At 36.0% G+C, this 13127-nt stretch overlaps 1 protein-coding gene across 10 annotated transcripts in view; it reads right to left on the minus strand.

Annotated features, from left to right (window-relative positions):
• Positions 1–13127, minus strand: part of PPIP5K2 (diphosphoinositol pentakisphosphate kinase 2) — a 42361-nt gene that overhangs the window by 7546 nt on the left and 21688 nt on the right. For 3 of the 10 annotated variants that reach the window (XM_055791208.1, XM_055791204.1, XM_055791207.1), the window contains exons 18-27: positions 12030–12253; positions 10353–10480; positions 10049–10163; positions 8629–8736; positions 8426–8542; positions 7547–7720; positions 5010–5183; positions 3700–3769; positions 1562–1681; positions 611–673 (exon numbers count right to left, since the gene is read on the minus strand). In XM_055791208.1, the coding sequence (XP_055647183.1) occupies positions 611–673; positions 1562–1681; positions 3700–3769; positions 5010–5183; positions 7547–7720; positions 8426–8542; positions 8629–8736; positions 10049–10163; positions 10353–10480; positions 12030–12253 (1293 nt within the window). The remainder of the gene's footprint in view (positions 1–610; positions 674–1561; positions 1682–3699; positions 3770–5009; positions 5184–7546; positions 7721–8425; positions 8543–8628; positions 8737–10048; positions 10164–10352; positions 10481–12029; positions 12254–13127) is intronic. The other 7 variants (XM_055791209.1, XM_055791206.1, XM_055791205.1 and 4 more) reach the window with 7 other exon arrangements.

Here is a 13127-nt window from a genome sequence, read left to right on the forward strand (position 1 = left end):
ATCTGATGAACAGAGAAGTACGATAAGGTAAAATAAATTGTTGTCTGATGATAAATATAGCAATTTAGCAGGAATGGAACCAAAGCTCAGCTTTAGTTTTTTAACTTGGCATCACTTCAAGAAGATAGTCATAAATGCCAGTTGTCAATTCATTGATTTGTTTTAGAATCAGGAGGCTCAGGGAAACTCAGGATTTTAGAACCAGGAGGCTCAGCAGGAGCAAGACAAAGAAGCAGCAGCAGCTATCAAGAAGTGTATGTCCAATAAAGATCAGATTTAATTCTGGTTTTATCTTGTACCATACATTCTGATCATACAAGAAATTGGGGAGAATAATTTATTACAGAGATCACGACTAACAGTAGAACTTCAATTTTTTTAAGGATTTTTCTAAGGAATGAATTTTGATGTTGTATTTATACTAATGAATGGTAAAGAAGGGATTTAGGATATCTAATGATTACAAATATATTTGGAGTTGTGTTTGAAGTTAGGAACGACAGACGGCTGGATGATACTGTACACCCCGTGTTTGAAATAAAAATAAAAGGGATGAAGCAAGGAACCTTCTGTTTTTGTTTTTGTTTTTTAAAATAAAAGCAAAACGTACCATTGGTTGGGTGTCGAGCAAATGAGATAGAAAACCTTTTAACAGCAGAACCGCGTGTGGTGTCTGAGAAAGAGAAAAACAGGTACCTGAAATTTGTAACAGCTACCAAAAGAGGGACATTTTTAAAAAGGAAAGAAAGAACAAAAAAGAAAAGATGAGAAGGTATTAGAACTGAGTGGCATGCAGAGGGGACCAAGGAAAAGGGCTAAAATCTAAATAAGGGTTAAAAAGAAGAAATTTTGGATTGCTGGTAACTACTAGATGTGTAATGAAGTGTATGAAAACAAGCAGAATGAGCTGGTGATTCTGGCATACAAGGTTATATCAGGTTAGAGTAGAACACTGAGTAGTGAACTGGGGGGAAAACAGTATGAATACTGTTTCACCTCAGAGTTATAAAGGTGTGCTTTGGCATCTTTACAGTCTGAAATCGAGTGAGAGAGTTCCTTCTCTACCCTGGATTATCCAAAACTAAAAATCTCCTGCTCCATTGTAATCCAACCCCCACGGAAAAAAGGTCAGGAATCCTAAAATTTTCATTGTCAATACTTAACTTATTAGTTTATAATTTCTTTAATTCCTTGTATATGCTCCAAGTAATTAATTTCATTTCAAGATCAATATGTAATGATAAAACCTGAAGTTTAAAATGAAAAAATAATTTAAAACCTGAAATTTCAGCTTACTTAAAAAAATGCACTTCCTGAAATCTCCTGGCACGCATTACAAGTCTGTGAGCTCTAGTGTTCATTTCAAGACAGAAACACGAATTAACTATGCTATTAAGTTAAATATAAGCAAGCTACGGGCAATAAAGAAGCAACAGAAACTCAATTAATACTAAGGCAAAGGATTGTAGGATTCCATTAAAATCAGTAACCTAGGACTTATCTTTAGAAGTTTAATGTGGCACATGGGTTTGTGCGCGCATGTGCGAGAGTGTGCACATACCATCTATGAAGCCAGAAGAAGTCAGCTTTTTACGATGAGTACGAGCATAATCCTGTAGGTTAGGTGCACTTGAAGAACCCCCGAGCACTGAGGTGCTAAACAGGCCCGCACAGTGAGACCCTGATGGGAGTTAGAGAAAATACATACAACAACCAGGTGTTCGTCCATTCACATTGGGGACGCATGCAGCATGCAAGCACATGGCTCTTACCACACAAAAGGCAGCTTTTGGCAGTGCCTTGGACAGGTTCACAATATGCTTGTAATGTCAGAGTGGTACTTGTAGGCTGAAACTATCATAATTTATTGTGCTTCTACTCATGACACAGCACCCTTTGCTACATGTGCAAAGAGGGGACTGGCTTTAACAAAGTGAGTCCTTATCCTGTTTTCACTTTTGGTAAAGAAAAGTTACCAGTTAGCATCAATGTAAACATAACCAAAACAACAAAATAAAACCAAGATGAAGATGATATGAAAGTTGTGTGTTTTAAAACCAGCGGTTCTGAAACAAATATAAACTGGAAAAATACTGCTCATTGCTTTAATCCAAATCAACTTTTGAAATGTCAGACTGCAATGAAGTACTCATGCATTTCTTGAGCCTTAATATGGAAATCTTCCTCTTCTAACCCCAACAAAATGTTACCCAAATTGGAAATACTATATTCGTATTTCAGCTACCATAATTGACAGTAAGTTGAAAATACCTAAAAGTTCCATCAAATTTAGCTTGACTTCCTTTCCAGAGAAGACTTTTGTATATCTCCATGAAAGTGGGAGTACTTTTGTTACAACTCATACACTCCTGCCACTAGGATGGGAGTTTTAACGAATCACTGAAAGCCACAGACAGAAATATAAACATAATTTTTATAGCCATCTACCACGAATGAAATTTACGTACAACAATGAACAAAATGGAAAAAAATGTTGCATTTTTTTTCCTTTAGTTTTGACTACTAGTTGAAAGGAGAAGTGGTTTTTCACTCAGAACTTATCTTTTACATTTTAGATAAGTAGCAGCAGATTTTTTGTGAAAATCAACTCTCTCTTCAGGGATACTTCCTTTCATCACTTTTAATGACCCAGTGAGGGGAAACATTAGTAGCACATGTGACCAATCACAGGCAAGATAAATTGGTGCCAGGCCTGTGGCAAAAGCCTTTCACGCCAAATGTAATACCTTAACCTACACACAGAAATACAACAACTTCCACAAGCCATATTGTGTCACACATTGGCAAAAGAAAAGTTATTTAACTTTAGCAAGCACACAATATAAACAAGAGCACCTGATGTATGCATTTTACTAAGGGAAAAATATAATAGGGAGAAAAGTATCACAGAAAGATTAGACATACAAAAAATACAATATTTACAAAGAAAGTAAAAGCTACTTCTAAGTCTATGCATGTAGCTTATGCATTTTTTACACTTCATTTTTCCCATGAAAAGACACACTTAAAAGAAAAAAATGCAATGTTGATTTACAGTAGTGCACAATTTCATGTTTTTACATACAAGACATGTATGCCTGTTTCAAAGAAGCAACAGAAAAGCACCACTTGAATTAAAAGAATTTGAAATAATTAATTGAATTATAGCATGATTCATTCCAATGCTGAAAGGAAGAAACTGATTTCAGGAGAGGGAATGTGTACAAAACCCCTGATATTATCAAGAAACTTGAGGTTTGTTCCCCATCCCCCTCCCCCTTGATGAAACAGCTTCAGTTCCATCAACTGCCCACAGTAGGAAAGGTTGATCTTCAAGAAAAGTGTTTTAACAGTTTCCAGTGCAGGCCGTTTCAATTCAAAGACTCTTGCAAAACCCAAAAGCTCAGTCATGAATTACATTATCGTAAAAATATACTTTATGTTAAAAATGATCCTGTGTACCTGTTGCGACCAGTACAGAGTCAGTAGTGTGAACAATGTCAAATAATTTTCTCTATTAAACTTTTGCTGCAGAAAAATTGCCCTGTTCATATGCAGACACTAGGCATATATTACTGGTAACATGTACTACGGGGTCTTGTTAACATAAAAGCTATTCAAAGAACGTACAACTGTACAGAACAACGGGCAGGTGGAAAGCTGCTAACATCAAACAAAGTTTCAATTGTAGGCACATACCTAGACCACTCTGCTTTTGTTCCAGAATAGTTCTCGGCGTTCTTAAGTTACTATTGCTTTCTGATAGGACCTGGATATAAAAAACAGAAAAATAAGGGAAAGTAGAACAGCAGCATGAAACATCCATTTAACTTGATACAGCAGCCTGTTTCAGACATACAAATGTTAATAAGCTGTATGATAAGTGTTAGTAAAAATATGTAAAGGAAACATGAAAGATCATGCAATATCCCCTTCTGAAGGGAGTCCATTTCACATATGAGTTCCTTGCAATGAAGTGGTGCAAAGCAAGCATTCAGAATGAGAAAGGACACAGACGAAGACCAATATGAGAACAGACATTTGAGACATTTTATTTCATTTTACCAAACGCACTCTCCTAAACTGCGCCTGTATTGAAAAAAGGAGGGGAGGGAAGGAAAGACAGACAAGCTATTGAGGACACCATACAATCACTGATCCATGCATGGGCTCAATCAGTGTAATCTTCAGATGCTCACAGCCTTTACTGATATAAACTTTTCCTATGTAAATAGTTTTAGAATTTTCCACAATAAAAAGAAATTATGAAAATTTTCAAAGAAAAAGGATATGGTTAACAGAACACCATCCATTGTTATACATGTAAACAATATTTTGACATACTAAACAATCTTTAGAACTTCACTCGTACTCCAAAAGAAAATTTACTGTTTCTTTTTTTTCCTGCCTTCCCCCCACAACATTTAGGAAAATCTTCAAAATATTGTACAAGTCAATGGATGATGTCCCGTGTTGGGAGTTTCAGATACCTCCAGATACAGAAGGCGAGAATTATTAGTGCTAGAGTTTTTTCCCTGCAATAGTTAATACCAGGCCACTGAAAATATGATATATGCAAAACAAGTTTTGAATAGCAGTATGAAGTACCAAATAATTATTTGAAATGGTATTGGTTGCAATTATTAAAAAAAAAAAAAAAAGTTTTTCAATTTACCTACCACCAAATTAATCAATGCTGTTTTTAAAGTCTTAAAGGACAACTAAACCAAAGCAGAAGTCTGTTTCATTAGGCAGTAGACTAAGTCTTTTTTACTGTGATAACATTTGTAATTCCTATAAAGAAACCAAATTTTTAGGAAAATGTATGGCACATTTAGTGGAAAAACATGCACTTGCTCTTTTTCCCCCCAAACATTCTCGGGAACTGATTTTAACAAGTGGACAATTTCCTTCAAACATAATCCATAACAAGGGATTAGATGTCCTTAAAGACAGTTCGTTGTTGCTTGGAATGCATAATAATGTTTAATGAAGTAAAGTTTAAAAACCTGTTGCCATGAGCCAAAAATACTGGATGTGAAAGCCAATGATTTAGGGGAGACAGGGGAAGAAGTGATTTGTTCCCCTGATCTGCGTCTTCGACGCCCAGTACCCACACCACTGGTGTAATGCAGCCAGGTACCAATACACTCTGGGCTAGACACACTCAGGGGGCTCTCTTCCTGGAAGTGAGAAAGGGGGCAAAAAACAGCAAAGCATGCAAAGTTAGATTCAACAGAGCCAAATGAACAGAAAAGAAAAAAACCCACTCTGCTTGCACCCTTTTATATACTGCTTTTAAAACTATTAAACAGCAAATAGGGAAGATTAATAGTACAATATTAGGAACTTAATAGTTCCACTTCAATCTTTTCATCCAATTATATCTTTTAATATAACACTTTAATCAAATTTCTGGTAGACTAGTTATTAGACATGAGAGATAAGGAATTCTTATCAATAATTGATTTATAATTTTAAGAATTTCTCACATGTTGGAAACAGAACATCTGTTATCCTTGACACACTGTTTAATAGTTTTCCCCCTCTAAGTACATTCAACTTTCCTATTTATTACTTAAAAGTTTTCATTTCTAGCCTATAACCTTATCTGAAAGACTCTTCATTTTTAGAACTGCTTTTCAGACTTTACAGCTGACTCACTGGTAGTAGCACCAACCTGACTGGTAATAGTTTTCCCACCTCAAAAAAGCCCTAAAAATTATCTGATGGTGGACACCTATTAAGACTTCAAGGGAGGACAGTGTCAGGCTAAGAGTCTCCCATTTCCTACATCATTACGTATCATTAGCAATCAAGTTTTTTAGCAATACATAATTTGGTTTTCAACGCCAATGAGCCTTACTTTCACGTTTTACTGTTAGAACTCTGCTTTTTTTTTATTTTCATGACTCAATCAATTGCAATTATTCTGCAAATATTGCTGACTACGCCCCAGATTAAAACTTCCATGTAATCTCACACCTGACAGTGTGCTTTCAAGTAAATGGACACAGGTGAAGAGAGAATTCCCTTATAGGAAAACAAACCAAACCAAAACAAAAAGGTTCAAGGCAGTTGCAGTTTAAGTTGTAATGACTGTCTTTAAACACTTCAAAATACCTTTTGGTTTAAATATTCCAAATACTGGTTTTGCAGATTTCAGTAGGCCAGATGAAACCTCCAATTTTATTTTTTCAAAAACCTTTCATAGTGTATGTTTTCTTTGTATCAGCTATTTTCTTCCAGCAAATAAACAAGCACTGAATGCTAAAACACATCTATCTGAACATAATATAAAGCTATACAGTCAAAATTTAGCTATTCATGTTATTGATACCTTTTGAAAGTAACTTCTATGTAATTTACAACAATGAAAATGATTAAAAGTTTGAAGTAATAGACTATTAAGTTGTGTGTATGTGAACTCATAACTAGGAGGGGAGTTTGCATGATCATAGTGAAAACAGCTTTTAAAAATAAAAAAATACTGATGTTGTGAGCATTTGTTTATGATAAAACTTGGAAATAGAAAATGTAAGACATTGACATTTATTATCTCTGTTAATTTATGGAAGTCATGTGAAGTTATACAGATATCCTTATAGAAGGGAACCATGCATCTTTTTCTCTCCACACTACCAATAACCAAGTTACTTGCAAATCTGTAATACTTTCATTGCACACAAACAGCCCATTCCCAACACAGATATGAAAGGAAAAGCTTTTGGTGTGAATCTTCATTTCTGATGGTTTTAAGCAACTGAAAATGAGGCAATAAGAAGCTGTTAGTCTGCTCCTAGCATTAATATCACAGAAGTGCCACTATGCACCATCTGAAGCTTTGCCACTCAACCACAGAAATGGTATCAGTGATAATGCCGTGCATCCTGCAACCCCCGTGACATTAAAGCTGTGTCTGTGAAGCACACCTACATGTCATGGCCTTCAAGACAGGAGACTAGACTGTTCAAGATGTGATCTAAAGAATTAATGAAGCACAAACCCCACCCACTTTAAAAAAAGCTTCCAGTTTATTCTCTTACCTTCAAATGCTTGACAAGTGGAGTTACTTTCACTCCACGTGAAAGCAAATACAGCAGAAGACATGTCTCTCACCTTCTGTACCTCCCCTACCACCCCCAATCCCAACATTCCCTCTCAGCATGATCACCCTGAAGGTTTAATTCCCAAGAGCAGCTGTCTTGTAAGGGTGAATACAAAATAACGTAAGTTAGTTTGAAGATGTAGGTTTAGATTGAAAAAATCTTCATTTTCAGGTATCAGCTTTTCTAAAATGTCTTAAAAAGAAAAAAGGAAATAAGTCTTATCACAAAATAATAATTCATTTAGGAAAAAAAAATTCCTTCAGACAAAATTACTGCCATGGAGGATTTCCCATAGAATAAGAGCAACCCTTTTGTGAGACATAACATCATACTGGTTCTGTGTAATCAAAAGCAGAATTACATCTGGTTTTGTTTTGTTAAAAGTAAGCAAAAGTCATTTTCTGTGAAAAGACATTATCTGGAACATAAACACTTACTTCAACAGAACCAATCTTCCTGGATCTTGGAAGGGGTGACTTTCTGTGTATGTGAATTGGGTCTGAAACCATTGGCTTGAACATCACTACTGACCGATCTGCTTCATCTCTCTTAGGAGCGTGTGCCTCCTCATCACTATCATTTCTGTGAGAGGTTTTCCTTGAGCCTTCATTCTACAAACAATACATGATTAATTTTTAATTTAGCTGCACACCTTGCAACTTGCAGACAGAAGTGGCTGTTAAATAAATCTTCTGTGAAAACATAAAGCAAGCTGATGTTAAAAATACAAGATGTAAATCAAGTATTACTGAACAAATTGCTCTAGGCTATGTGTATTTGCTCCTAACCAGCCACATTATGATAGTGTGGTTCTAATTAACCACATTGCTCTGGCTGCATAGTAATATAATAAAATGCTGGCCCCACTAGTCAATAGAAGATTTCCAGTCAAGCTCAGCTTTCATTCATTTCTCAAAAAGGAGGTGGTAACTCCACAGACCCCCCCATACCTCTTTGAAAAGTAAGTCTTTCTTCAACAATCAGTGTTCATAAACATGCCAAAATGCCTTACTTTAACTGAGTTGCCAGATATCATTGATGTGATACTGATGTTGGTACCACTTTTCTTACAATGAGTATTTCGTATTTCTAGCAAAAGCTCTGGCAAAGCCATAGGAGGACCAAATTACTTGTGTCCATTACCTCAGTGTCCATTCAAAATGGAACAATGCATCGGGACTGCCCATATTTTACTAAACATTTTTCTACCAAGACAAAAATCACATTTGTATTTTTTACCAAAAAAATTGCCAGTGTTTATTTTAGGTATGTCTGCATCCAGAACTTCTGCTTTAAAGAAAAGGCCTAATTATTACCTCTCTGGAGGCAGGTCTGTATCCATATCCAGCTGGTAAATTTTTATCTTCCTCACAGCCTTTGGCTCCTGGACTAAAGTGCAGCTCTACATGAAAACGTTCTTCTGAAGAAAGTTCCTGAAGGAAAATTATTAAGTAGGTTTATACTTTAATACACAGCTTAGCACGACTTGTTTCTGAAGAGATTTATCCATTTTAAATACCTTGTTTGGATCCTCATAAAGCATGATAACAATCTGTGTCATGTAATTCAGTTCATTGACAACATTTAAATAATCCATAGCTCGTTTCCATTGTTCATCTTTTGATTCCTTATGAAGAGGGGGGGAAGGGGGGAAAAGCAACAAATAAAAACCAGCGATTTTCTTTAAAAAGACTGTTAGTTTCCCTTTTTCCCCATTTACATGGATTTTACATACAGACTAGAAGCACAAAGCTTTTCACAGCTAAGGAAAAAACAGATACAACCAGAAAAAAAAAAGTGACTTATCAAATGAATGAAAAGTTGAGATCAGAACTTTTCATACTTTATTTCAATGTACCTTTCATGTTCTTTCACAAATGATGATATATGTCTTGTAGACAGAGACACTATTTTAAACTCTCCTGATGGCAAATGTTAATCTTGCAATAAACTCAGTTCAGCTAGTATACTGTGGAAAATGTTTCTAGATATTGCTCTGCCAGTCAAACAGAGTAAATGAAAGCTTCTAGTATGTAGATGAAATACAACCATCACATCCCAAACTATTTAAAATGAGTATTCACCTATTTTCATGCTCTAGAAAAAATACTTCAAAGAAAACTTAAAAGTTTATCAGCCTAAACCTAGGAATGTATCTGCTGTAGCATATGTCACAGAGGTCTAGGATTAAAAATGCTTTTTGCCATCAGTGAGTTTAGTCATCTATTACCAGAAGAAAGCACGTCAATACAACCACTTAGAAAGTTAGTATATTAATCCAGCTCTATCTTAGAAGCAGCTGCATAGGCTTTGTAGTGCTGCGTTTAGCCTCTCCAAGAGCTCAGTTACGTCATTTCTGAATCTACAGATCTTGTATTTTTTAGTCCTTTGTTTCAAAGCCAATCAGATGGAGAATAACGCACCTCCTTCAAGGTATTCTATGACAATGTAGGAAAGTAAGAGAACCCACTGAACAGGAGAAACTTCGCATGACATGAGCCTTCTTCAGGTCAGGTAGGCAGGTCTTGACAATATGCCAATGGTCAAAAATAAGCAGCCAGTTCAAAAGTAAATTCAAGAGAACCCCAAATGATAACTTGAAGGAAAGAGAGTTACAAGAATTACAGGTGGCAATGTAAGACAAAAGAATGGGTTATCTGCCCTTTTAAAGCCTCTTTGAGACCATAACATATACAGCTGATAACACCAATGGAAGTCAGCATCACTTCAAAGGGCGTGCTGATTTCCACCAATGTGAACACCAGCAATTTGAAATATGTCTCTGCATATACAATAGGAAATCAATTGTTTAAAAGTGTGATAGTTTTCAAAGTCACTTAAGAAAATTAAGATTCCAATTAATACAGTCTTAGTTAGATTGAGTCCTTTTGGTTCCTTTAAAAATATCACAGCTTTAACGGGAAAAGTGTTCAACTTACATCACATAAGGCACCATAACGAAGGGTGGACAACAGGGAGTGGACATGACTCTCGCTGGTGAAATACAGCCGTGTACGAACATGGCGTTCAGGGGACATAACACCCCTGGAGTAACTTGAAAGAAAAAAAACCCACTTACTATCCCATAAGGAGATGTGTGCCTATTTTAGAGAAAGCTGTCAACAAATAATACTTATAAAATTATTATGAGCTAGTAGGACATTCCAAATATGAAAGCTATGGAATACTTCCATTAAGTATTACAGAAATTAATGTAACCATGTAAAAAAATAAAAGACTTACAGAGGGTGGAGTTTATTTACAGTATCATCATCTTGAGTTCTCTGAAGGTCAGAACGGATTTTTCTAACGAGGGGAGTACAGTAACCTTTGGCAATCTCTAGTTTCTCAGCCTTAGAAATACCATACTCCTGTGTAAGAACAAAGTGACTTTCAAAATTCAGTTAAAAATGAAAATGCCTTCTAATTCAAAGCTTGTATATTGAAGCTGATTAGTCATCTATTAGTTTGCTCTCGTTGCAAACTGTTTCGTTTAATGTTTTTATTACATTTGATTACTGATGTCTCTTCATGTAACAAGTGGTTTGCCTTTTTGCTGTTTGATTTCACACAGAGAAACAGTTTTTAATTCACTAGTCAAACCACAAAAGTGGATCCACCTTCTGGTATGATGAAGCTCTTTTCCTTAAGCAAAACATCTAGGGAACTATTCCTCCTCCCCACCCCACATTTACATATCTATGATGCATTTCATCTCACCTGATTTCATGTAATTATTTTTTTTTTTAAGTCATTAAAGAAACAGACACATTACCTACTTAATATGTCTATCTTAATTTGGGATAAACCACCCCACAGATCTCCTATTCTCCTCAAATAATACTGAAAATGTTCGTTAAATACAACCAGAAAATAATGTATCTGTTACAGTATCTACAGTATTTAAAAATTTGCTCTTCCAGAAGCTTCATGGGTTATGCTGCATGTGATATAAAAGCACTCTCATCATTATGATGGATCTTCTGGTTACCCAAGAAAGCAAAGTGCGCACTTTTCCTTTGCATTATGTAGGCTTATCAAGCTTTCTTTGTTTTTCTTCCTTCACTATATGTTGGAAGTTTCTTCCTTCACTATTTTACCTGCTCTTCTCTAACACTGTAAAAAATTTAAGCTTAACAGGCCCACATAACACTACACATACTTAGTATCATTGCTGGTTTTGCCCTCCTTGCTGTCAGGGACTGTGAGAAATGGGGAGAGAAAGAATTTCCCTCACTGAATACAATATGGAGAACACCTCCCTTACAACAGTGCTCTGTAGCCACAGGGACACCTGGGGAAAGCTTTCATCTGGTTCTGTCCTGTTATCACAAAACAATTTCACGTCCTGCAGCCTGTAACATTTTAGAGCTAACTTGAGTGGTGTATGGAAGTGTAACTTGTACTGTTTTCTGGCCTGAAATTCTACAAAACCTAATGTATACATTTTTATCAGGGAGTGTTAGCAGCCTGAAGCAGGAGAAAGGTCTTTTAAAATTTAAATTGCTTACGACAAGTGAAATTAGATGGGGATTAACAATGTAATTTGCAAAGACCCTGAAAATGAAATTTTTGGAAGCAGAAAGAATGAAATTAAATGCCATTTCAGAATACACAGCTGTGCACAGAGGCACCGCTTAAATCTGTGAAGAATGGCTGAGATGAACCACTTTTAATACGCTGCAGTAAAGGAAGCAGACATGTTACACAGTTCAAGTTGCTACCAAGATTTTCTTTGAACACAGTTTAATGAATCAAATTTTTCATACCAAAAAATGATCAGCTTGCTACTAGAAAATAAGTGACGTTAAAGACTTCTATTACTGCAAAATACAGAAGACTTCAATAGGAAAGACAGAGTACATGTTTTCATTAAATTTGAAAAAGCAGTTATTGTATATAATAACTGAAAATGCTTACCTGAGGGATCACAATGTCAGCTAAAGCCTTTGAAAGCCTGTATAATTCCATTGTGTTTTCTAATTTTAAGGAGCCATTGTGCTGCACATCATATTTTATACAGTCGTAAATATCAGGAATTTTGCTAATATCGTATCTTCCATTTTTTGTTTTAAAGTCTTTTTCCAGCTTGGCCCACCTACGCAGCATCAGTTCAAGGGTTTCACTGTGGTACAGCTGAATATCTGGATAGACACGTATCTCCATAAGTAATCAAGACCATCCAAGTAACAAAAAGGAAATTTTAATTGTATGGTAGTAACAGTTGAATACAGAGGGATAAAAGGGATCAAATAAGTTAACTGCGTTACTTCTTAGAGGGAACAGATGTGCATATGGTAAATTTTACTGCTGAAATCATCACAGCTACATAGCTACATTAAGCTCGTTTAAAGCTTCACTGCAGAAATGCACCACCAGCCCTTTAAACAAAGCTACAGCACCAAGAATAAGGCATCCACAGCACAGATCAAAAAAGCAACAAAAGCAACAACAACAAAAAAAGCTGTAGGAAAATTCTAGGAGGCAGGAAAAGGAGCAGGACATCATCTCTGTTTCAGAACAGACCACACACCTTTCCTGCATGTGTCAACAGCAAGACCCAAGAAACTGGTAGAAAGGATGGATTATCCCCATCCCAGGACATCGGATTAGACTCAATAGACAAAACCCACCAAGACCATGCACAGGTGACACTTGTACTGCTCAATCTTAGGACAGAAGCTGTTTGCATACTATACACTGCAGGCAACACTGAGAGCAAATATTACAGTATTTAGTTAGTATCAAAAAACCACTGTGGTCACTTCATGCTCCAGTCTTCCTGCACCACTGGTTCACCATCATTAATACTGAACATCACTGTATGCATTACTACTGCACATCTTACAGCAAGCAACAGATCTTCACCAAAGATTCTTAAATATAAAGATGTACGTATGTAACTTAGCTTTAGTACCATCTGCTTTTCTTATTACCTTTGTGGACTGCTGAGTTTCAAATAACTAAGACAACAATTTATGCAAACGTTTGAGGACTACCCTGAACTTCGGAACATCA

The sequence above is a fragment of the Falco peregrinus genome, chromosome Z (genome assembly GCF_023634155.1).
Source record: "Falco peregrinus isolate bFalPer1 chromosome Z, bFalPer1.pri, whole genome shotgun sequence".
NCBI classification, from domain to species: Eukaryota; Metazoa; Chordata; class Aves; order Falconiformes; family Falconidae; genus Falco; species Falco peregrinus.